At 40.0% G+C, this 26,843-nt stretch overlaps 1 protein-coding gene across 5 annotated transcripts in view; it reads right to left on the reverse strand.

Annotated features, from left to right (window-relative positions):
• Positions 1–362: 362 nt before the first annotated feature.
• Positions 363–26,843, reverse strand: part of LOC120537672 (ceramide synthase 2-like) — a 33,791-nt gene continuing 7,310 nt past the window's right edge. For 4 of the 5 annotated variants that reach the window (XM_039766776.1, XM_039766777.1, XM_039766775.1 and 1 more), the window contains exons 3-11: positions 25,311–25,428; positions 17,361–17,479; positions 13,802–13,859; positions 13,090–13,140; positions 10,222–10,314; positions 6,121–6,267; positions 5,865–5,971; positions 5,466–5,622; positions 363–1,470 (exon numbers count right to left, since the gene is read on the reverse strand). In XM_039766776.1, coding sequence (XP_039622710.1) covers positions 1,279–1,470; positions 5,466–5,622; positions 5,865–5,971; positions 6,121–6,267; positions 10,222–10,314; positions 13,090–13,140; positions 13,802–13,859; positions 17,361–17,479; positions 25,311–25,428 — 1,042 coding nt within the window. In that variant the 3' untranslated portion in view covers positions 363–1,278. The remainder of the gene's footprint in view (positions 1,471–5,465; positions 5,623–5,864; positions 5,972–6,120; positions 6,268–10,221; positions 10,315–13,089; positions 13,141–13,801; positions 13,860–17,360; positions 17,480–25,310; positions 25,429–26,843) is intronic. The other variant, XM_039766779.1, reaches the window with a different exon arrangement.

Here is a 26,843-nt window from a genome sequence, read left to right on the forward strand (position 1 = left end):
ATTGAAAGCATATTTGCATTTCCACTCGTATTCCATCACCAGCATGTTTACAGCCCTCTTTTTTTTTTAACTTGGTCAAGTGTCACCCAATGGTGATGCACGTTAATGCAGGTGTAAAGTCCACAAATTCTTGACCATGTCTGGACTGCTGCACTCACGCAACTTTATACACAGACATCACTTTAGTCACTCAATGCCGATTTCGGCCCCGTGGCTGCTGGTGGCTTTCTTATGCTGCTGCAATGTACAACAAAAGGAAAGTTGATAAAGACAGAAGAGTACTGTATACCTTAATGACTCTTAAAAAGAAATAAAAAGTGATTAGGGTACCAACACACATAGATGGGCATGAACAGCAAAACTAGTTTAATATTGCATTTAATAAAAGATAAAAGCAACCTAATCAGTTAAAAATAAGACCAGTCATCCCCCACCAGTGAGAGTCAATCCAGCCTTAATATTAGAATTCTCAGAGGGCCTCTAACCCAGTGTCCAGAATTGAAACTGAACCCAATATCCACAACACCAAAGGGTACTTCCTCCAGCTTATCCTGTGGTAGTATAGACAGTTAGCCACCCAGAGTTACACATGTATGAACTGGGCAAGGAAGTACGGGTCTGGTACACCATCTGTCATTAGAGTAGCACATTACAGGAAATTCTTAACCTGTTATTAAGTTTCAAGACAACACAACAACCCCATCAAGAGAGTCCAGCTTTGCAGATAAAGGAGTGGATAGTTAATTTTCACACCATATTTCACCAAAAATTCCCAACTTTATCAAAATAATTGTATTTCTATACACAGGGGACTCTGTACCCCCACCCCACTAATAGGTTTATGGAAAAAGTGCTTGGGGCATTTCTTGCATTATGGCTACAACCAATATAAAGAGGAATGGTGTGGCACATAAACAAGCTAGGAGACTGCATAGCTGCTAAAACAGAAATTTAGCAGTGTCAGAATACATGAGGTCTCCTTAGAATAGCTTCCCATAACTTCCAGTTGAAGTGGTCCTAGTGTGTGTTTTTTTTTTTTTCTTCTAAAAATAGGCAAAGAGTAAGGGGAACTTGTGTAGCTTTCGATAAAGTCCCTCAACTCCCAGATGAAGATTAAAATCACATTAAAAAATGTTTAAAATATTGTAGTGGAACAGTTAAAAAGGTTCAGCCCTTTTTCTTCCCCAAAAGACTGAAAGTATTTCAAGTGTACATTCACACACCTTAAGATGAACTCGTCTATGGGCCAGTCCTCCAGACTCAAATGAAGTCAAAGTGCTACCGGGCTTTAGGTAACGTGCTGAGGGTGTTGTTTCTCTGACTGGTCAGATTGTTAAGGACACAGTTGTTGTTGGCTAGAGAAACCAACTTTGAGTCCAAAGCTCTGTTCCTCGCATCCCAGGGTTTCTTTTCTTCTTCATCCTCTGCAAAATCAGTCTCCTCAACATCACTACGTTCATCCTGATCAACCTGTCAGTAGACAAGAGCAGCAAGTATGTAAAATAGGATTTACACATATAAGGAAAAATATATTGCACAAAATTTGAAATTATTTTGTGTATCTTTATTTGTAGTGTTAAAGAGTCAAGGAGCTGGACAAACCAGTTTTCTAACCCCAAAGTTTCATTGATAAGGAAAGCGCCATCTGGGTCAGTTTTATGACTTTACAGTTTCCTTATTTGCTTGAATATTACACTAATGCTGTAAAGCAGCTCAGCTGAGAAGGGAGTTGTGTTATCTCAGCGGTTCTCAAATTGCAGGGCGAGCCCCCCTGGGGGGTGGCCTCGAATTAATTAACAAGACATCAAAATAAACTTTTTACATTTTTATTTCAAATTTAAATTTGCAAGCATATAATCACAATGAATGCATTAACACTAAAATTGCTATAAAACATTTCTAAAACATAGATCTAATGACTAATATGTGGCTGCTTTAAAGTACACAGCCTGTCCAGGTTTGGTTTGATATTCCAGACAGACACTCGGAGCTCCTTCTCTATTTGAAGTTTATTTCTATGACGAGCGGCGCCGCTGCTGCTGCTTTTATAGTCGTGTATTTTCGATCCAGAAAGTTCGAGACGTATCGGTATCTGTCGCGAACATTCAGGTAACAGTAGGTCAGGTGATAATGCGGCGCGATTGCACTACATTGGCAGCGTAGCCAATATTGCCAAATTGAGTTAAATAATTTACTGCGTATTGGGTTATTTTCATGATACAACTAACAGCAATATAATATTTGTCAGACGAAAATACGTTCGTCTCATGCAGATTGACTTCATCGGTGTCCTCGTTTACAACATTTTTAAAAATTAAAACATATTTAATCATTTCTCCATCCATCCATCCTCTTCCGCTTATCCGAGGTCGGGTCGCAGGGGCAGCAGCTTAAGCAGAGACCCCCAGACTTCCCTCTCCCCAGCCACTTCTTCCAGCTCTTCCGGGTGAATCCCAAGGCGTTCCCAGGCCAGCCGGGAGACATAGTCCCTCCAGCGTGTCCTGGGTCTTCCCCGGGGCCTCCTCCCGGTTGGACGTGCCCGGAACACCTCACCAGGGAGGCATCCAGGAGGCATCCTGATCAGATGCCCGAGCCACCTCATCTGACTCCTCTTGATGCGGAGGGGCAGCGGCTCTACTCTGAGCCCCTCCCGGATGACTGAGCTTCTCACCCTATCTTTAAGGGAAAGCCCAGACACCCTGCGGAGGAAACTCATTTCAGCCGCTTGCATTCGTGATCTCGTTCTTTCGGTCACTACCCATAGCTCATGACCATAGGTGAGGGTAGGAGCGTAGATCGACTGGTAAATTGAGAGCTTTGCCTTACGGCTCAGCTCCTTTTTACCACGACAGACCGATGCAGAGCCCGCATCACTGCAGATGCCGCACCGATCCGCCTGTCGATCTCACGCTCCATTCTTCCCTCACTCGTGAACAAGACCCCGAGATACTTAAACTCCTCCACTTGGGGCAGGATCTCTCCCCCAACCCTGAGAGGGCACTCCACCCTTTTCCGGCTGAGGACCATGCTCGGATTTGGAGGTGCCGATTCTCATCCCAGCCGCTTCACACTCAGCTGCGAACCGATCCAGAGAGAGCTGAAGATCACGGCCTGATGAAGCAAACAGGACAACATCATCTGCAAAAAGCAGTGACCCAATCCTGAGTCCACCAAACCGGACCCCTTCAACACCCTGGCTGCGCCATGGGCTCACCACCTATGGGAGGGGCCAAGGAGGTTGGGTGCAATGTGAGTTGGGTGGTGGCCGAAGGCGGGGACCTTGGCGGTCTGATCCTCAGCTACAGAAACTGGCTCTTAATCATTTCTTTACATACAAAATAAGTGTTTTTGGGATTAGAATTACTACCAAAAACCACACAAGGCATTTTAACAGTTAAAAATAAATTGTAAATATTTCATCGAATTTAGCTGAACAAATACAAATCTTATGGAAGTAAAAGTGATAGGATACCATGACACCGCACGAGTATCATAACTTTGTTAGTTGTATCATGGGTTATTCTCATCTATTTTATATTATGCAGGGGGCACAGGATTATTACAAGTAGAAAATTGGGGGTTTGCGAAATACGAAAGTTTGAGAACCGCTGCACTATTTCATTGGTAAATGGCCCCAGGAAGTGTTCAAAGCCCCACTGGTCCAGTCATGCCAAAAAAGAACTGGATGAACTAAAGGGAGTTGCATGCATCATTGGTCCAGGTCATGATGAGAAGTCCACCACTCCCTTGCCATTTCTTACGAACGTAGCTTATGTCAATACTCCATTAAAAGGCCACGTGGTAGCAAAGCCCAAATTAGACTGAAGTTAAGCAGAGAGCCAACAGTATTTTTGTCTTACTTATTTTGCTTATCATTTGTAAATAACGACATAAAATACAGAATTAAATGTATAGTTCTTTCTCCTGCCTTTCTTTCACTCTATATAATTGCCGGAGGTTATATATGGAGAAATGGAGGTATTTAGGATGGAGTGCTAAAGCACAGTACCTGACCACAGAGCGGTGTATCGGATTTAGAGCAGTTTGGTGAAGTCTTCTTAATAAAGAGTACAAAAGGGGAAAACAGAGCCACCTAGGACTCTATACAACAAAACAGAAATTATAGCAGTTAACTGAAGAGGGTATTTATGATAAGGTATTTAATTTTCTTTTTCATCTTGAGACTGGGGGGCACACTGCTTTTCATAGACCATTTGAATTTCTCTCACCCAAGCCACCTTACGCTCTAGCTCAGGGGTTAGCAAACTACATCCCACGGGCCAAAGAAAGCAAAATGGAGCTACAGTTAACTATTATATGTGTAGCTGTTATAGAGTGTCCTCCAAAATATTATTAAATAGAACAAGCTTTTAAAAAAAATAATAGGAACAAGTCTGTAGAACTGCCCTTTTTTTAAAAAAATAGTAGTTTGCGCATTTTGATCTTATCAATAATGGATTTAATTGGTTATTTAAAATTAGTGCCGTTACAAATGTGTAGGGAGGAAGTTTAAAGGAGGAAGGTTTTCTGGCAGTGGATCAACCAAAATGGATTTTTCTTGTACTCTAGGAGAGCGGAGTGAAACATTTGCCAGCAGCAGCATTCCGACCGTGCCTTTGGGCGGTTTTTGAGTTTCTATCAAATGCTTCATCATATGGTTTCCAGGTGAGCTCATTTCAGTTTTGGTGTAGTGCTGTTAACTTATTTTTTTTTTTTTTGTCCATTCTGCAATACTCTCTTATGTGAGGTACAATAGGTAAAAACTGCTTCCAAGCAGCTCTATTTAAACACAAGTTTGGCCTGCACCAGGTACGCACCTCAGATCGCTTTAGTTACTTTAGCCGCCGCAAGACAGATTTTGTAATTTTTGCTTGACTTCTATAGGCGTTACTCTGGATTAGTTTTGCTAGCCTGCTTTACACAGGACATCATTATTTGGTAGAATAAACTAAAATGACTAAAACCAAATATAGAAGTGAACTCTCAGCTACAAATCTTTGCAATTAATTAACTGTTGTGATGACTAGCGTTTTAGTTGTACTCATAGTACAAAAGCAAGCTGTTTAATTATTAATGACTAGAAAAATGTCATAAAGTCACAATACTCTAAAATTGCTCTCTTATTGGTGTTGCTGTTATTAGCATTTAATAAAAGATTTTATAATTAGATCATTACTTGGAACAACTTTTTTTACACTAAATTTTAAGTTACTAAAACACTTTTATATAGCCAACTGTACGAGTCATTATTGAGGATTTGGCCTACCACCTAAAATGTTTGCTCACTCCTGCTCAAGGTAAAGTAACAAAAAAGCTCCATTGCAGCAATGAACAAATTTGTCACCATCAAGCAACAGAGTGTTGCCACGATCCTACCTACAGTATATGCAATATTTTGGTGGTCTTTTTTTTTTTTTTTTAGGAGGTACCAAAAGTAGGCTGAATAAAGAATTTCCAATACTTACTTTGCCCTCAAAGACAAATTTCCACACCATGCGAAGAATGAGTGAGGCCCAAAAGATGTGCAGCACTTGCAGGACCAGGAGCAGAACATTGAAAAAGTAGTAGCCAAAGAAAGGCTCAAAGACTTCCATCGAGAGGTAGAGGGTGGTGTGGATGATTCTGGTGGAAGATGCAGACTTCATTACACAAAACCAAGCAGCCACTAAACTGTTGACTTTAATAAAACTCTCAGATGACCACCATTTCCACCCTCATTGCTACCATCTCCTTGGCAGGGAAAGTTATGGACACAGCTGGATGACTCATGTGCCTTCTGCAATTACCAATGGACTAAGACAAGAGATACTGCCCCAAAAATGGAAGATGCTTCATCTACTACAAAGTAAACAGAATATACTCACTTGATAGGAAAAACAACGAGCCGTGTAAAGAGGAAGACTGCAGAAAAGATGACGAACAGTGTGTCACATGTCCTCTTCCAGCCAGCATAATTAAACATTTTCGCAGACTAAAGGAGGAGAAAAAAAATAAAAGCAGAACCAAAAATTGACCTTTCCTAAATACAAACTTGCCATAGGAGACACTGAGAGGCATACACTTCTTATTTCACGACTAACATATAGGCAAAAAAAATCTTTATCATTTTCGGCCACTCACCTCCAAAAGGTAGTCAGAGGCATCGTGCACCAGCATTACTAGTGTTCCGACACGAATGTAGTTAGAGCAATACGAGAATCCAATCAAAACAATGGTTGCAACGTGATGGATAATCTGCTCCTTAAAATCCTGCACACAAACAGAACTCTGTTGGGAAAAATCTTTCAACATTAGAAAAAAAAAAACAGAGTACACATGGTGTACTTAAAACATTAACAGTACAATACTGTTTTCATGCCCTTGTGGCAGCTAATAGCATAATGAATTCTTGTTGGTCATGAAGCCCGGAGGACACAGTGCTGACACAGAGCAAAATACACCCTAGGGAAGACGGGGATGAAGCAGGAGTGACAACAACCCTGCTTAAGTAATCAGTACCATCACATTCAGTTGGTTCACATTTATGCACAGTGTTTATGAGATACATGCAATGTAATATAAAGTTGGGTTAAATGTCCTTACAGCTGTCACATATTGTTATTCCACTGTATTTTATCTTAGAGAACAGACGAGCAGTGCAATGTTGAAAACCGCTTTTAATAATTTGCCTCCGTCCTTTTTTTAAGATGACTACATTTTTAAGATGTCCAAGCAGTACATCTGGGTGGTGTGGCCTAACGGAGTTTATGGTACTTACTGATAGGTAGTACTATTGGTCAAGATGCTGGGAGCCTATACTAAAGTCATATATGCAGAAGTGAAAAAAGTGATAATGTGCATAATGAACTGACTGCAGCCTGCACTCTAATATTTCAAACCCTGTTGGCAGTGCTTTAATAAACCAGGCTTTACGAGTCCTAGGGTGTTATGCAATCAACTGAATGTTTTTTTTTTTACTATTTCTAAGTAAAGATTACAGAGGACTTAGAAGAGTATTTGTAACATACTGATTGTTTGATGAAAATTATTGTACCTCTGTGCCAAAATAATGCCAGTAAAAGCAAAAGGTCTTGTCATAATACCCTTGTATCTAAAAATGTGTAGCTCTGGGTCTTGTTACTTTACAAAAATGTATCTTAGTATGTAAGGCACAAGATTGACACAAGACCATATCACTTACTACGTTACTCTAGAGCAGTGGCCCTCAAAGTGTGGTTTGCAAGTCGGAGTCAAGCAGTCATCAGGGCAAAGTGAGTTTAAGATAACTGATATATTAGTGTGTTAAGTGCAGTACGTACTTAAGCATCTATTTGTAACAATCAAAGCTGCTAGCTGACATTCTTGCAACTAATCAATATACTTATTATACTTACTTGTGTCTGTAGTACTAGGGTGTTGTACTGTGTTAGCCATTATGAATGTAGTGAGAAGTCAAGCAAAATGACACCTTTTATTGGCCAACTAAAAACATTACAATATGCAAGCTTTTGAGGCAACTCAGGTCCCTTCTATCTTGCCTGACGAAGGGGCCTGAGTTGCCTCAAAAGCTTGAACATTGTAATCTTTTTAGTTGGCCAATAAAAGTTGTCATTTTGCTTGACTTCTCAGTTAGATATGTGTGAAATGGGTCTAAAACTACCACCAGGGGGCGTACTGTCTAACGTTTTTGCTTAAATCCCACACCTCTGTGTTTCACTGTTGTTTGCTGGTCATGCTTGACATTTCTGTCTCTCTCTCTCTCTTACAAACAACACTTTTTGAAATATAATCTCCATCCAGTCTGGCTGATATTGGTCAATGCACAGGTCTCTCTTGTAAAAACGCTTTGATGTCAGCCTGGAGAGACCACATCTTTGCCAAGGCAGTCCTTTAACTTCATGCTGCCGGTGAGGCACTCATCAGTGCCAGGCTGCCTGTTGTTAATTGATCACCATGGCTAAGAGGTTATTATAGATCACTGGCTGAAATCTGGGACTTTCAAATATAAGTCCATGACCACTAGATTTCAGTCACAGCATTTTTCAAATAAACACTCTTTATAGAATGAACTTTAAACACAGAATTACACTCTAATAGGAGATTTGCAATTATATTATTAATAATTATTAATAACATTATTATACTATTATTTGCAATTGTGATGGACAGGTTGACAGATGAGATTAGACAGGAGTCCCCGTGGACTACGATGTTTGCTGATGACATAGTGATCTATAGTGATAGTAGGGAGCAGGTTGAGGAGACCCTGGACAGGTGGAGATATGCTCTAGAGAGGAGAGGAATGAAAGTCAGTAGGAACAAGACAGAATACATGTGTGTAAATGAGAGGGAGGTCAGTGGAATGGTGAGGATGCATGGAGTAGAGTTGGCGAAGGTGGAGGAGTTTAAATACTTGGGATCAACAGTACAGAGTAATGGGGATTGTGGAAGAGAGGTGAAGAAGAGAGTGCAGGCAGGGTGGAATGGGTGGAGAAGAGTGTCAGGAGTAATTTGTGACAGACGGGTATCAGCAAGCGTGAAAGGGAAGGTCTACAGGACGGTAGTGAGACCAGCTATGTTATACTGTATGGGTTGGAGACGGTGGCACTTACCAGACAGAGGAGGAGACAGAGCTGGAGATGGCAGAGTTAAAGATTGAGGTGTCATTGGGTGTGACGTGGATGGACAGGATTAGAAATGAGGACATTAGAGGGTCAGCTCAAGTTGTACGGTTGGGAGACAAAGTCAGAGAGGCGAGATTGCGTTGGTTTGGACATGTGCAGAGGAGAGATGCTGAGTATATTGGGAGAAGGATGCTAAGGATAGAGCTGCCAGGGATGAAGAACAGAGGACGGCCTAAGAGGAGATTTATGGATGTGGTGAGAGAGGACATGCAGGTGGTGGGTGTAACAGAACAAGATGCAGAGAACAGAAAGATATGGAACAAGATGATCCGCTGCGTCAACCCCTAATGGGAGTAGGCGAAAGAAGAAGGTGACTGTTAGGGCTTGTTTATACTTCACGCTCAGAACGCTTACGTGCCCACATCACGGCTGCCATGCGTTCCCAGCATTCATTTGAAGCATGCTCTGAGATTAATGTGACGCATGCACGAGTTGCAGTACCAGCAAAAAGTCGTTGACACAGTGTGCGAAAAGTTGGAATGTGACGTCAGAGTCTCTGGTTACTATCGTCGATGTTTGATGAATGGTTTGATGTGGTGAAGCAAAATGCCAACATACAAATGCATTCGTGGTGCTTTTATATTCAAGTGCTGCATATTCCCGATCGTAATGACACCATACATTTTAAAAGTCTCACATACCGTCATCTGTGCCGTCTTTTTTTTTCTAGGGCTTCCTCCGGACCGGACAGCAGCGGCAAACAGCAATAGATCGCCACACAGAACACATTAAATATATGATATTCCAACTCTCTGCACATTTATAATCCTAAGATTTATACTTGATATCACTTTCATGATGAAATGCATTAAAGTATGTATGTTATATTTTACAGATAAATCATTAATTTCATTTAAATAATGAATACTCTTAATAATTACACACATGGGGGTGACACGGTGGCAGAGTGGTAGCACTGCTGTCTTAAAGGGAGTCACGGCGCTGGTATTCTCAGCCTGGAGTTTGTATGTTCTCCTTCTGGGCTTCCACAGTGTGCTCTCTGGTTTCCTTCCAAAGATATGCAGATTTGGTTAAACTAAAATGACGCTAGTGTATGTGTGTGCTTGTATTCACCTTGTGATGAGCTATTGTCCATCTAAGGATTGTTTCAGCCTTGTGCCAAATGCTTGCTGAATTGGACACATCCCTGGATTGATGGATTTAATCATTAAACATCCTTTTCAGAGATATTGCGGTAAAGTGTCATCATAATTTAATGGTTGTTCCAGGCAATTCATAACACAACAAAGCCGAACCAGTTCTCACCGTGATAATATCTCGCACTGCCACCTGGTGCATTCCTGTAAAGTATGCACACAAATATAAAAAGTAAAATGCTTGCGTAGCAGGAGCGTCCGCTGCAGCATGCATCGCATCGCGTGAAGTATAAACCCGGCCTTAGACTCAAGTGGTGTAGTGTTAGACCTAACTTTATCTGTGATCCTTGGTCTAAAACACTGAGCACCACTGCTCTAGAAATAACTGTACAAAAACAAACAAGTTATTTTGAATAAATCTGTCAACTTAATAAATGTGAAAAAGAAAATATCAAAAATACCTTGCGTTTAACATCAAAAGAAACTCTCAACAGCAGTGACCAATAAAATGCCAGTTCAATCATGTAGTACCAGTATAAAGACATTTGCAGTGGCTGTGAAGAAGAAGAAGAAAAAAAAAAAAAAAAAGATGCAATGGTGTTGATATTGTTATACAATAAACATCCTGGAAATCACCAGAAGGCAAGTTCAGGTCTCATAGGCACAAGAAAAACATCCACTTGATTTTCTATGTCATGCCTCAGGGTTAGATTTCTAGTTTCCAAATTAAGTTGTTTGCTTGGAGTTTGACCAACAGACCCTAAGAGACGAGTGACATGCGCCGCGGTTGTAGAAGCATAAAGTGAACTGTTAACAAACACCATGCCTACAGTGCCTTGCAAAACTACTTGGACCCATGACCAATTCCACATTCTACACTGATATTTTATTCTCTGTGATATTCTTGTAAAGTACCGAGCCTCAAAATCATTTTTGTTAAAGTAACACTGTTTTATTTTAGAATCGAAAAACTGCAAGAGAACTTGAAATTCCATTGTCAGCAGGATAATATTCTCATGGAGTGGTTCAAGGACAAAGCAATGAATGTTCTGCAATGGCCCCTTCAAACCCTCTCCAGTGCTCAAGCATCATCACACTGACCTGAACAGCCTGCCAGTTCAAATGGGCAAAAATGACTCTAAATAGTGTATAAACCTGGGACATACTGTACTTGCATCAAAAGACTTTAAGCCGTTATTACTGCAAAATATTAAAGTGTGCAGATTAAATACTCATACAAATGTATTTCTTTTTTTTTTTAAGATTTTTGTAACATTAAATTTGTTAAAACTTTGTTAAAAGAAACTAATTTTGAATTGTAGTGCTGACAAATAGTGTAGGATTTTCTTATTCAGTAAAATTACAGAATTGGTTGTGGTATTCACAGGTCTGCATACTTCTTAAAAATATTAAAAACACTTCGGCCCAACAAAGCTTGCCAATGCCATTCCTCCTAATTTCTCCAAAATAACATCAAGTTATTTGCAAGGCACTACATGTAAATCACCTGTCCATATTCCACCCATATTATAAACTCACTTTTACAGGAGTGAGTTGCTTGCAACTACAGCATTAGAACATGACAGGAAGAAACCATAGATGGGCCTCCTATCCATTATCAGTACAAATTCAATTACCGTCACCGTGCTAATTTAAAGTTGCTAATCAAACTGAGAGAATATTTTTGGATTATGGTAGAAAAAAAAAAAATTCTCCAAAAGCAACCATCCACAGGAAGGACACGCAAACACCAGCTAATATTAGTCAAGAATCTGTAGTCTTTACGTTTCTTTAGTCAAGAAACTTAAAAGGAGGTACAAAACTTAGGAATTCAAACAGCAGAACACAATTTTCAAAGAAATATGCGTTGCTCCACTTGCAAGCCTCTAGAAAGGCATTTAATAACTTTAAAATGGTCATACTGATGCATCTGTTAATTGTTTGTCAGTACACTAATTTAAGCGCAATTCCAATTCCCATAATTGTCAAATCTATTGTTAATAATAAATACATCTTTTAGCATGATTCCCTGTGAAAATCTTTCTATCAAAACCATGAAACCAAGAAGAAATGACAGAATGCAAGGAGGCTTTCCAGCTGATAAGATGTTGCTAGTGGTAGTGGTTGGGCAGATCCAGTACAATATGATGAAGTGCGAGGTTGCACAGACAGCCTGTTGGGGAAAGGGGACTACACCTGCTTATGCATTCCTCTTGCAAGTGGAGTTCTCTTTCCCTGTAAGGCTATGGTCATTGTGTGGTGGTGGTAAGACCTGCATATGTGCCAAGTGCCTAGGAAGAGCAACAGACAAGGGCATCAGTGTATGTGGTAGACAGAGAAGATGCTTAGCTTGAGCATTCCCCCAGGATGCTAGAGTGGCAGATGAATGGGACCAAGCAGGAAATGGCGGAGTGGGTTAGCGCATCATATCTCAGAGGGGAATATATAGGAGCATACTGTCCCTTAGATTGTGAATCTTTCAGGTAAACTGCTAGAGCTGATTCAACTCCAAAGGAAAGCTCAAGGAAGCAGTGACAACCAAGAACCACTAGGTGGAGCTTTGACCTGGTGTACTTGAAGCAATTGAAGGGCTGCCATTAAACATCTTAAGTGATTCTGGGGTTGGACCAGAAGTAACACTGAGATGAGGCCTTAAAGCCTGCTAGATGTGAATTTAGTAAAGAGCCAACAAAAGACAAAAACATGTCCTCAGATGGTGGCGGAAGGTAGGAAGACCTACTGTAGGTTGGAAGAAACAGATCAATAGATACACAGCGAGAGAGGGAGTCGGGGTGATGTGAGAGCTTTTAGTTGGTATTACTATAGTCCACCAGACGGAGAGAGGTTCAACTACTATGCAAGTCAGGAATACTCCAGTATGACAGCTGCTTTTGTTTATTTTCTACTTTGGACTGCTGCTGTGCTTATTTGTTGTTAATAAAGGTTCCATTTTTATTTACTTTTCTTCTCCTTTGTAATTGTTTAGGTATATAAGACTGGGACAATAGGAATTCCTCCTATAAACGATAGTTGCTTGCTTTTTTAACAATGAAGGAAAGGTCTAGTCTGAGCTTGGTCACCTAATGATGGTTCCATACAAGATTAAAAGTTACTAACTTAAGTACAGTGAATAGGTAGGCAACAGCACTTTAATGTGAAAGGTACCCATGAACATGACAGACTCAAGACACTTATTGCTCTTTGTTATTGTCAAAAGAGGGTTCAGGCCCTGGCAAACAATCTACAGCTCTTGGGTGAAACTCAAGACAAGTCCATGCCCCATGTTACACAATAAACAGACAAACTCCATTAATAAGGATGGTCCTTACTTGTTTTGGGTACCCAGCCCAGCACTCACTTTGGTCCCAAAACCAGGGCTTCTGAAGAAACAACAATGAAGAGAAGTTGAAAGATTAATATAAACCATGGATGTATAGAAAAAGCAACATTAAGCTCCTCAGCATTCATTTATGTTTAAAATAATTACATTATTTATTCACAGGAGTACTCAGAAATAAAGGCTGTTGTACACTGTAACCTTAACAAGAAAGGGATATCAACTTTTCCTAAAGTACCCTTTCGTGACAATATGGAGTTAGACACTGGACTGAAATGGACCCGAGTGATTTTAGGTGCTTCTACCTACCTTGCAATCACAACATTTCAGCCTCATTCCCTAAAGTCAATGGCTTTGATGAACCAGCATTAAGCACTTGGAGAGCAATGTCTGTAGATGGCCTTGGTGAAACCTTCCAATCTGACATAAAGCATTTACAAATATGTAATAAACACTACAATTAATTAAAAAAACATCTGAGGCTGGAGTCTACTCGATCTCAAAGTAAATAATTCTCCAAGACATGGCTATTCCAAAATTCCACAATATCAGCAGAGAAACAAGATCTTGCAACTCCACAATACAGGAAAGAAAATAAATCTTTGCATAGAATTGGCCTGACATCAAACTGTCATCCACCAGCCTGCAAGATTTCAAAGAACATTGTTGCTATGTTTGTTTCCAGAAAACCTTTAAACACTTACATCAATCAGCACCATCAAGCCAGCAAGAAAGGCAGCAGAGTAGAAGGTAAACCTCCAGCTGAAAGTATAAAGAAAAAACAAGTTTAGTGTTGAGAAATCTAGTGGAAGCTGCCATGCTACAGATGCTAAATAACTAAAAGCGAGAATGTAAAGAGTGTTTACAAAACAGGCCTCATGGGTTTCACAATACACCTCAACGGTGCTCAGATTACAAGAACTCTGACATTTTAGCTTTATATTATATATGCACAATTATAAAACAAAAACATTACAATAGATTTCTTTTATATATATTACATGGCCTTTTATGTTGGTTTTCAAGTATTATACTCTTTCTTTTTTAGTTATATGTAGTTTTTGCAATCATAGTTGACATATACAGTATCCTGCTTGAATATACACTGAAAATTTTCTTTTTTTTTTTTCTTTAGTAGAAAATAGTGGTAGCATTGTCCCATACAGATTTTACCTAATATTTTATAATACATTATTTATTTTTTTTACACACACACACACACACACACTAATATATATATATTATATATATATAAAAAAATTCTGTCTGTCTGTCTTAAGACTTTCAGTTACTCTAACTTAATGGCGCATTTCCACTGCATAGTACGGCACGACACGGTTCAGTTCAGCTCACTTTTGGGGGGTTTTCCACTGGGAACAGTACCTGGTACCTGGTCCTTTTTTTAGTACCACCTCAGCCGAGGTTCCAAGCGCCGAACCGTTACCAAAAGCGTGGCGTGTAAACTCTGCTGGTCACTGATTGGCGGAGAAAATCGCCATTACTGCGCCACTGAACTTGCGACACGAGACACAACAGACCCGCTGGATTTTTAGCACAGCCAGCGAAGGTTCGGATGCACCATTTTGTTTTAACCAAAAATGGCTGTTTCGTGGTCTATTGAGGAAGTACAGACGTTTCTCTCGTTGGTAGCCGAGGAGCGGATCCAGCGAGAGCTGGATGGGGCGACGCGGAATGAAAAAGTTTTTCAGGAGGTCGGCGCAACTATAACGACACGTGAATAATCCCGCCCACTCTAAAGCGGTACTAAACTGCAGTCGAAATGCAAACCGAGCCGAACTGAGCCGAACCAAGGTGAGCTGTACTGAACCGTGCTGTGTCGTACTATGCAGTGGAAAAGCGCCATTATTACAACCAAAGGATGCCCAGCTCAGTGAAACTGTAACTGAAGACCCTCTCCATGGTTTTCTTTCTCCAAGAATGTTGTCTTGGCAATATTGTAATTCTTATATTAAGGTGGATTTACAGTAATGTGGCTTTTTTCTATGTATAAGTTAGAAATGTTACCAAAAGGAACCTACCCAACTTCCCTAATCTGAACTCAATACTTGAATATATACTCAAATGGAAAATTTGCCTCATTGCTGCGCATGAAGATGACATCCTGATGCTGAACGTTCATGCACAACTCTCTATGGCTCGCCCAGTCTCTCTCAGGGAGTTCCTGCATTATTATCATTTTGTCTGGATGGAAATTAAGGTCCTCAAGCAAAATTCTCCTCAAAGACATGTTGAAAATTCCTAACATAGAAGCATGTTTGCATGCTGAACGTCTAGGAGACTGGAAAATCGATGCCCTTACAGCTTGGAAATTTTCAGACGTTTGTGCAGTTCGAGTCTGTCTAAATTTAACCATCCACTGTAGAATCGTTTTCCGATTTGGGACGTCACCATTAGGAGGAATGCTGAAGTGTATTCGGAAGGAACGTTGCGTAGTGAAGATGGATTCGTAGTTTTTGAAGAACGCTTCGACAACGAAAGCTGGAGCAAGGTATGTTGCAGACTGAAAAACTACAAGGGATCGACTATCAAAGGACACTCACCCCAACCCACTCGGCTGCCTCTAACTCAGCAAAGGCCTTGAGAAATGTGGTACTTTATTTTGCCTCACCCTGTATTCGTGTATACCATGATGTGTGTATTAATCTATAAAAAGTTGTAAGGTTTTATATTTTACCGTATTACATTTGTAAATATGTGTAAGAATTCAGAAACAGTACTGTAGAAGAATAAATAATATGGAATTTAAGTTCCACCTGAGTTTGACTTGAGACGTAATGAGAAATTAATCATTATTGATAGCTACTATTTCTTAATGAATTTAATGGTCATGTATCTATCATATGTTGGAGAATTAGGCTGTATCATTAAAATGATCTCTGCTGCAGAAACATGTTTGCACAATTCTACATAGAAAACATTATTAATAGCTCCTAGATTACATTCTGAATAGTTTGTTGATTCCTGTTACTGATTTTAAAAAAAAATCAATACTTGGTAAATTGTTTTTGTCTTTGCTTCAGTCTGTCAGTGCTTCCATTTTTCTATTGTAAGAAATTGAAGGTGGTATCTACTGCTACTATAATGTCACCCAGAATTTACATAGAGCATTATTTTTTAAAGCTACCAGTACACAATTAATAAGAGAAATTGATGAATAATAATGTTAAGCAATAGGAGTATCAATTTTTCTTTTCGATGTTCAGCAATACAACACATTTAAAAGCAAAAGTCGGAGAAACTGTTTCTCTCTTGCTAAATGCCTTAGAAAAATAAGGCAAACTTTTCTACAGCTAGGCAGACAGCACTTTTTGTCCCAAGAGGGAAAATTAGCTTTAACAAGAAACTCAAGAAAAATTCTATATACAGTAGGTAACTATGGATGTGGTGAGACAGGACATGGAGGTGATGGGTGTAACAGATGAAGATGCAGAGGACAGAGAGATTTGGAAAAAGATTATTCGCTGTGGCAACCCCTAACGGGAGCAGCAGAAAGAAGAAGAAGGTAATCAAGATTTTGAATGAATGCAGATGTTTATTACCAGTTTTAAAAAGTTTAAGATTAAACCCAGTAGTGAGTGTCCCTGCTGAGGACCAGGACTAGCAGACACTGCATGGGTATCAGGAAGTTCCCCACTCAGAAACACTTAGCCAGTATAGCAAAGATGTAAATTGCAATAAAGAGTGGTTTATTAAGTATTGTTCTAAATTGCCAACGGATAATGGAAGCTGAGTAAACAGATTAAAAACAGCCCTTTAAATCTTCAAAATTGACACACACATACATACAATTGTTTAAACAGAAATTAAATATAAAGTTCTTATATTAAGTAACATATTTATCCAAGTTTGGTTTGGTGCTCCTACTTTATTATTTTAAAAGAACCCATTTTGCGAACATATCCAATATATGGGTGATCTGGTAACATAAGATCCAAGCAGAGCAGAAACCAGTCCTTGAAGGCACTCCAGTTCTTTACAAGACACACTCACACACATATCATACTTTAAACTGGGACACTTTAGACTGAGTAGCCACTTTATTAGGTGAAAAGGGCATGTGAACCTAATGGGCTGCTTATTCTACTGGAGCCATCATATAATAAAAAAGTGCAGGTATTATGCCCGGTCAGGCTAGGTCTATAACATAGTAAAGTTCTCAAAAGAAACACACTGTAGAAAGCATTTGATTTGAATATGTTCTTATTCCATTCCCATTAAAAAACAACAAAGACTAGAACCAACCAGGCTTCACAGAACTTTCTGCTGTTGCTGGGACGGTCTTGATTTCTGCGCCGACGGAACCACCTTTCAATCTGTTTGACAGAGAGCTCACTTTGTTTGGACAGAAGCAGCACCTCTCCCTGCAGACAAGACAATAATGGAACACCTTAGTTTTAATTAAAATGACTAATAGGGATATTCTTCTTCATTGCAGATCTTTTGGATCATATTTGGGAGTGATTTTTCTCCCCAAAAGGTCATCTTGTAAGCCATGCTACATGTTGTCCATATTACCCTTTTTTTGCAAATTATCCAGGCTGTGTTTATACAGTCTGGAAATTAAATTTAAATACTCTTAATTATGAGGTCCAGTAGACTGGATTTTTAACTTGTGAGCTGAGAATTTCCATGGAATTTAACCATCAACATACAATCTATCAAGTTAAATAACAAACACCCTTACAAAGTCACTATAAAGCAGTGAACACAGTAAAACATATAATACATGTACACCTTTGACAGAGGAGGATCAATGTGGATTCCGTCCAGGACTTGTAACGGTGAACCAGCTCTTTACCCTCATGGTAATTCTGGAGGGGGCATCGGAGTATGCCCAATCATTCTACGTGTGTTTCGTGGCTTACAGAAGGCATACGACCATGTTTGTCGAGAGATTCTGTAGGTGGTAATGGGAGAGTATGGGATTCTGGGGCCCCTAATAAGGACTATTTGGTCCCTGTATAATCACAGTGGCAGCAGTGACCACATACTCGGAAAAACATCAGCAGTGTTTTCAGTGGGTGTGGGACTCCACCAGGGCTGTACTTTGTCACCTGTCCGGTTTGTGATTTTTATTGACAGGACATCAAGGAGCACTTGGGGAGGGTAGGGGCTCCAATTCAGTGGCCTTAGAACTATGCCATTGTTTTTAGCAGACAATGTCATGTTGGCTTCAAACTGCTGTGAACTCCAACACGCATTGCAATAGTTTGTGACTGTACATAAAGTGGCAGGGATGAGTTTCAGCACCCCTAAATTTGAGGCCATAGTCCTCAGTAGGAAAAAAATGGACTGTCCTCTCTGTGTGGGAGGGGAGTTACTGCATCATTTGAATGAGTTTAAGTACCTTGGGGTCTTGTACAAGAGTGAGGGGAAAGGCAAAAGGGATAGTGGGATCGACAGACAGATAGGGGTGGCGAGCACAGTTATGAGGTCCCTATGCCAGTCAGTAGTGGTGAAGAAGAAGCTCTAGATTAATCAGTCAATCTATATTCCTACCCTCACCTAAGATCATAAGCTTGCTGGTTCAAGTGGGCACAATTCGCTTTCTCCACAGAGTGGCAGGACTCTCCTGTAGAGATGGGGTGAGAAGTGCAGAAATCCGGAAGAGGCTCGGAGCAAAGCCACTGATTTTCCACATCAAGAGGAGCAAAATTAGGTAGTTCATCTGATATGGATGCCTTCTGGACCAGGGCCATCGTAAAGCATTGGCATGCTGGGCATTTGCCAGGGGACCCATGCTAATGTATGTACAGTGGTGTGAAAAACTATTTGCCCCCTTCCTGATTTCTTATTCTTTTGCATGTTTGTCACACAAAATGTTTCTGATCATCAAACCCATTTAACCATTAGTCAAATATAACACAAGTAAACACAAAATGCAGTTTTTAAATGATGGTTTTTATTATTTAGGGAGAAAAAAAAATCCAAACCTACATGGCCCTGTGTGAAAAAGTAATTGCCCCTTGTTAAAAATAACCTAACTGTGGTGTATCACACCTGAGTTCAATTTCCGTAGCCACCCCCAGGCCTGATTACTGCCACACCTGTTTCAATCAAGAAATCACTTAAATAGGAGCTGCCTGACACAGAGAAGTAGACCAAAAGCACCTCAAAAGCTAGACATCATGCCAAGATCCAAAGAAATTCAGGAACAAATGAGAACAGAAGTAATTGAGATCTATCAGTCTGGTAAAGGTTATAAAGCCATTTCTAAAGCTTTGGGACTCCAGCGAACCACAGTGAGAGCCATTATCCACAAATGGCAAAAACATGGAACAGTGGTGAACCTTCCCAGGAGTGGCCGGCCGACCAAAATTACCCCAAGAGCGCAGAGACGACTCATCCGAGAGGTCACATAAGACCCCAGGACAACGTCTAAAGAACTGCAGGCCTCACTTGCCTCAATTAAGGTCAGTGTTCACGACTCCACCATAAGAAAGAGACTGGGCAAAACGGCCTGCATGGCAGATTTCCAAGACGCAAACCACTGTTAAGCAAAAAGAACATTAGGGCTCGTCTCAATTTTGCTAAGAAACATCTCAATGATTGCCAAGACTTTTGGGAAAATACCTTGTGGACTGATGAGACAAAAGTTGAACTTTTTGGAAGGCAAATGTCCCGTTACATCTGGCGTAAAAGGAACACAACATTTCAGAAAAAGAACATCATACCAACAGTAAAATATGGTGGTGGTAGTGTGATGGTCTGGGGTTGTTTTGCTGCTTCAGGACCTGGAAGGCTTGCTGTGATAGATGGAACCATGAATTCTACTGTCTACCAAAAAATCCTGAAGGAGAATGTCCGGCCATCTGTTCGTCAACTCAAGCTGAAGCGATCTTGGGTGCTGCAACAGGACAATGACCCAAAACACACCAGCAAATCCACCTCTGAATGGCTGAAGAAAAACAAAATGAAGACTTTGGAGTGGCCTAGTCAAAGTCCTGACCTGAATCCAATTGAGATGCTATGGCATGACCTTAAAAAGGCGGTTCATGCTAGAAAACCCTCAAATAAAGCTGAATTACAACAATTCTGCAAAGATGAGTGGGACAAAATTCCTCCAGAGCGCTGTAAAAGACTCATTGCAAGTTATCGCAAACGCTTGATTGCAGTTATTGCTGCTAAGGGTGGCCCAACCAGTTATTAGGTTCAGGGGGCAATTACTTTTTCACACAGAGCCATGTAGGTTTGGATTTTTTTTTCTCCCTAAATAATTAAAACCATCATTTAAAAACTGCATTTTGTGTTTACTTGTGTTATATTTGACCAATGGTTAAATGTGTTTGATGATCAGAAACATTTTGTGTGACAAACATGCAAAAGAATAAGAAATCAGGAAGGGGGCAAATAGTTTTTCACACCACTGTATGTTGTGACTTGCTGAGTGGTTGTAGGTAGGGGCTCAAGTGCACTGCTTTGCCCAGGGACCTATAATACTATTAAGATGGCCCTGTCCTGGATGTCTTCCTTGAGGAAAACCCAGGGTTTGCTGGGAAGATAACATCTCCCAGATGGCCTAGGAATGTCTTGGGGTCTCAAGTATCAGTTCGCAAGTGTGGCTGAAGAAAAGGACGTATGAGCCTCACTGTTAACCATTTTTTGGATAAGCAGTGGAAAATGAACGAATGAATGTGTTCAGAGTAGATAGGCAGGCACTAATGGATTGCATGCTTGAACAATATGGAGATGAGCAAGGCTGGAGATTTATGTGTCCTTTAGAAAAGAAATACAGCAAACTGGCTGCTGATGAAAGGGTTTGATCTTGGCCAGACAAATCATTCACACAGAAAATAGCAACCTAATAACAGCCACATACATCTGCAGTGCCAAAAAGACATAAGAGAATGCAGAAGTATTTGTACGTTGTAACAAAATCGCTTAAGTAAAAACTCAAATGAACTTGTGGCAGTGGGAAAAAAAGGAAGGTGTGGTTGTAATGAGGTAATAAATAATGAAGACAATCAGTGTCAATTCACAGTGATGAGAACAGAAAAATGCCTGTAATCATGGATGTATCCTACTAAGTGTCAAATTGCAGGCTGGTGAAACACAGTGGTGTAATGGTATGGGTTATGTCTTTGTGTATATCCAGGAGTCTCATGTGTGCTACACAGCAATGTTTGCGAACAAAAAATAAGTAAACTTTGCTGCTGATTCAATCATTCCTTGACAGATAGACTTCAAAAGTACAACATTCCATGCCACAAGATTATCTACGTCCAAGATTTCAGGCAAAAACATGACATTGAATTCATCTTAATATAATGCCCTCTCTAGTCGTAAATTCAGTCATTTCCAGGATGAAATGGGATTAGGCATCCCACAGCAACTATGCAGTCAATATGGGCTGTTCTCCACCTTGAAAAACCTTTTCAATGCTTGGTCAACGAATTGAGGTTATTTCCGGGGTCCAGATACTATGAGGAGGCAAAATGGCTGTTGTGACACTCAGGACAATTGTCACATAATAATAATATTAAACTGGTCACCATTTATGCTCTGAAAATATCTTTGCAGGTGAGGCTTAATATGTTAATTTTGCAGTTTTAATGTTTAAAGTAAAAACTACTACACATTTTGTTGTCAAGGAGCTTTTACAGGGTTAGATAGTAGATGCAAATAATGTTCTAATCTGCAACTTACAGGGCATAATCGAACACCTGAAACACAAGGAGCAAACCGCTGTATGCGTAAGCTTATAAAACTGCTTCAAATATTCCTGACAGGCAAGTACAGTATTATACAGTATATGGAGTAAGTCTGAAGTGACAATATTTAATCCAAACAAAGCAGCAGCATCCATCCATCCATTATCCAACCCGCTACATCCTAACTACAGGGTCATGGGGGTCTGCTGGAGCCAATCCCAGCCAACACAGGGCACAAGGCAGGAACCAATCCTGGGCAGGGTGCGCACACACCCACACCCAGCACACACTAGGGACAATTCAGGGTCGCCAATCCACCTAACCTGCATGTCTTTGGACTGTGGGAGGAAACCCACGCAGACACGGGGAGAACATGCAAACTCCACGCAGGGAGGACCTGGGAAGCGAACCCGGGTCTCCTAACTGTGAGGCAGCAGCGCTAACACTGCATAAGCAGCAGCATAAATGTTATAATAGTTTACATGAACAGGACAACTGTGTTTGTCAATGACATAACAATGCAAACAATCAAAGCACAGCAATATTAGTGGCAATATTAAATCCCTAAAAACACTACAGTGTTGTTAAAAGTGGTAGCTGGAGGATATTTATGAAATGACCAAAACCAGAGGATTTTAGGGCACCGCAAAACAAGTCATTTGCCATCTCACAGTGGTGCAGTATTGGTAAAGAAATACAGTAGAATGCAGAGAATTCACTCAAGCTCCATATGAGCAAAGCATACAATTATACAACTCAAAATTATATATCGAGCACATCTGTCTCAACTAAAACTCTCCAAAATGTTTCCAGGGCATGATCCAACCTGCGAACGTTGCAACCAAGCCCCAGCCTCACTAGGTCACATGTTTCTGGGCTGCACCAAATTAACATTATTCTGGACCAAAATTTTTAATTACCTTTCAGACAGCCTTGGACTCACAATCCCTCCTAACCCATTAACAGCTGTGTTTGAGGTTCTTCCAGAGGGGCTTAAAGTGGAGAAAGACAAACAAATTGTGATTGCATTCACTACACTGTTGGCACGCAGACTCATTTTGATAAACTGGAAGAACCCAAACTCTCCTCTTTTAAGTCAGTGGGAAACCGATGTGTTATATTATTTGAAATTGGAAAAAATCAAATACTCAGTTAGAGGATCTGTGCAGACTTTTTTCAAAACATGGCAGGATCTAATCGGTAATATTTTAAAATAAGTTTATAAAGCACATAGAATTTATTAATTTAGGTATGTTTACAAGCCTTAAATCTTACACCGTTTGGCTTGCTCTCTCTCTCTCAGGGGTGGGGATCGATCTGTTCTTAGCGTAATTCTTTTTTTTGTAAAAACTTGATTGCTATGTATTGATTGTAATAAAATTAATAAATAACAATTAAAAAGAAATATAGTAGAAAAGGGGAAAGTAAATGAATTAGGGAAGATTCTTCTTTCACCAACCGTATTTTGGATGTAGGAAATAATGTGTTCCCTTTAGCTTCAGCTAAAACATTGTTTATAGGATGATTTACTACTTGTTAGCGTCTTTCTTTTCTATGTCTATGTTTAATATAAACTCAGAATTGTTTGTGTAGTCAGAGTGGTTAAAATAAAATGGAGTGACTTCAGGACATTTATTTAAAAGATGTCCACAACATTTACAAAGTATTCTTTTCTTCAAGTGCTACTGCTTTATTTACTGCTACTATTATTCATTGGTGCCAACTCTCAAAGACTGTCACCTATCCCCCCAAGTAAGCAACCAATGTCTCCACTAATAAATATTTTCTCTGTGGAACACTATGTGGGCTTTTTACTGCAGCCACTGTAATGTCAGTGTCACCATACATGATGAGCTCTGTTGCAAACATCATCCACAACAAACAGGAGCAGACAATAAAACAGACCATCAAAATGTGGTACTGTGCTATGGTGCCAAAAGTCATAACCTCCAGATGCATCTTTGAGTAAATATTATTATGCATTTAACTATGAGCTATTGAACGATTCAAAGAGCACACTTATTCCTTATACACCAACTACAACATAGCTTCTCAGAACACTGCTATATAATGCATTATGATCCACATATCTTCACTGCACTTCAGTCCTCTCTGCATGAATAAACAATGGTTTATCACCTTCTGAAATATGTTGGCAACTGAAGGGATGTTCAGCCCAAGCTGGTTAGAAAAGCAGGTTTACTCACTTGTAAGGGAAGTGCTTACAACTTGGATGTACTTTACTTCATAATTTCACTGTCCCTGCCAATTTGAATATCATTAGCAAACAGGAGGCACACAGCATTTATACAAACAACTGAGAATAATTCTGTAAATTATGTAAAATACAGTATTTCTTAAATTGGCGATCATTTGCATCCAGGAAGTTAATTAAAATCACAAATCCCTACCAAAATGTCTGTTGCGACATAGCACAGGAGTACATAAGAAAACCTTGGGTTCAACACAAACTAAATTGCTCTGTGATTTCAATTACATTGAACTGCATCAAGTCAGATTTGGTCCTTGTCATAGTGTAAATGTACCCATTGCTGCAAATAAGAAAAAAAAAATGTTATTTCAGAGTCACATAGACAAATACAAAGGCAATTGCATGATCAGAGAACATGACAAAATTCAAAAATACCAAAGGCAGAATATGCAAACAACACCGATTAATAAAAGCCCATTCTGCTTTATTCTCACTCTCTGCAATGCAAATGTGGGGTTTTCAACTGAACAATGGTGTACATTACTTTCCTGTCTGACTTGCAATGAGCCCTGAAAACAAAACCAAAGCATCAATAGCAGCAGCACCATGAAGAAAAGAAGTAAAAGCTACAAAACCTGATTTCTGGATAACTGAAATGATGACACATAATGTAGCTTCAGCCATTTGTCTGCAGTTTCATATAAAGTTACACAAACAGCCTTAAAGTATCTCTGGCCTGACAAACTCATTCCAGAAACTTATGATTCACTTGGTGTCAAGTAACAAACGGCCCTCACCTAAGGTAAGCTGGAGCTCTCCTGCAGTGCACTAAAGAGTCATGGTTTATATAAGGCACATTCACAGAATTCATTTTACAGTTTGTGTCGGTTTGCACACCCAGTAATGTAAGCATTTTCTACTATAAAGCTGAAAAACAACGCAGCCACGACAATGCATAAAATGCTTATTTTATATTACGTGAGCAGCTGGTGAATTTTCCAGAATGGAAATCAAAACAGCAGTTAGAATATTTTTCCTGCAGGTCTCATTTGTTTTTAGTAAACAGCTACCTACCAGTGGAAACCAGTTATTGGTATTAGGAGAAAGACCAGACCTGCAACTTGATAGGCAGTCAAAACCGATTAAAACAAACAGAAAAATGTCTTGTCCAGCCCTAAAGGAAATAAACATACTTGGGTTTCTGTACACTACTAAGATAAGGAAAGATAATACTCGTGTATCAATGCAGCAAAGGGAAATGGTGGAAGAGGGATAGCTGGGAGCAGGAAAAACTCATAGATGCTTTGACGTAATACAATGTGGACCCACCTCTGAGGGACATCTGCTCCTTTTCTTGTAATACTCCTCCAGTCTGACATTTTTAGGTACTTCAATCCGGATTCTGTCCTTCACTCCAAGCTGCCTGCTCAGAGGGAGTGCCACCCACCTAATGAGATCACATATTCTTAGTAAAATACTGCATTTCCTCTTCCTCATATCTGTCCTACAGCCAGAACAAACAGATAACACACAACATGCAATAATAAAAATAACAATTCACTGGGGGGCTCAATTCCACTGCCTGGAGCTGCAAGTTGGGACAGCATTTCCAAAGTGACCATTTGTTATCTGTACAATAGGCAGTCACGGCAGTATCTGGTGCAGTCAATGGATGTATGGCAATGGCTAGAACACTGGTGTCCTTGATAGGACCAACAAACACAGTGCATATATACAATAAAGATGAAGAAAACAAAGCACTTGGCTACAAGTAAGATGAGAATGTAGGAACTGTTACACATTTGTGTGGTGCAGAAGACGATCCTCCTCATTTTAGTGCCAAGTAAACATGAAGCAGCTGAACTCTCTTCTCTCAGTTGTATCATCTGGGGACAAGAAGTGGTGTGCTACTTGGCCGTCAGCACACATTTCTTACCTTACCTACTGAATGTGCAGCTCAACACTGCTGTAACTTACCGGGCCAACATGTACCCTGGAGAACTGAAGCAAGCCACAGCTGCAATATGACTGCTTTAAACTACTCCCCAAGCACCCAAAATTGTTATCAAGCTTGTTTAAGTAAATAACAGACCAAGAAGCCATATGAACTAGAGAAGAGGACCGATATATTCCTGATGGTGACTCTGCGTGCTGCTTGTACCCACTGCTCTGCTCCCAGCAGACTTCAGTCCTCCAAGCAGGAGTCCCCACTGAAGCATTAAACATCATGCACCAGAGGAACGGGTTACACTAAAACGTAATCAAATTACCTTTGCTAATAGGTAGCAGCTGAAGCCGGTTAACAAGAAAATAAATCTCTGTGCCAATCACCCCTGTGTCACAAAGAATGGAAACTGATGTGCTCAGATGGGTGGAATTGTTGCATTTCATCCACTATGGCTAGACCATGTGATACGTATCTTTTCTAAAATGTAAAAGTCTGTTTCACATCTTTAATAATATTTTCTTTTTCAACAGAGTTCTGGTTTGACAGTTTAGTCAAAGGATTAAAACCATGACAGCATGCTTTTAGTACAGATGATGACAGATGTTCAAATGTATGTTAGCCTGTATCATTACTGTACTTGTTAAAAGTTTACTGCCTTAGAGTACACCAATAATAACGCTAAACTACCAATAAAGAAACATTTTTAAAAAGTCAGCAGCTACTGTGTTGTTAGGAGAAACAGAAAATATTGACAGAGGCACGAGTCTCTCCAGAAATAGTACATTAAGCAATGGCATTAGGCGAGTAACCACAACTAAATAAGAAAAAAAAACAGCAAACAGTGATCAGTAGTAGTTCATGTTTGTACAGTGAGTCACGTGCAGCTTGAATGGACGGAGTTGAAACGAGTAAAT

Source organism: Polypterus senegalus, chromosome 10, assembly GCF_016835505.1.
Source record: "Polypterus senegalus isolate Bchr_013 chromosome 10, ASM1683550v1, whole genome shotgun sequence".
Lineage (NCBI taxonomy): Eukaryota > Metazoa > Chordata > Cladistia > Polypteriformes > Polypteridae > Polypterus > Polypterus senegalus.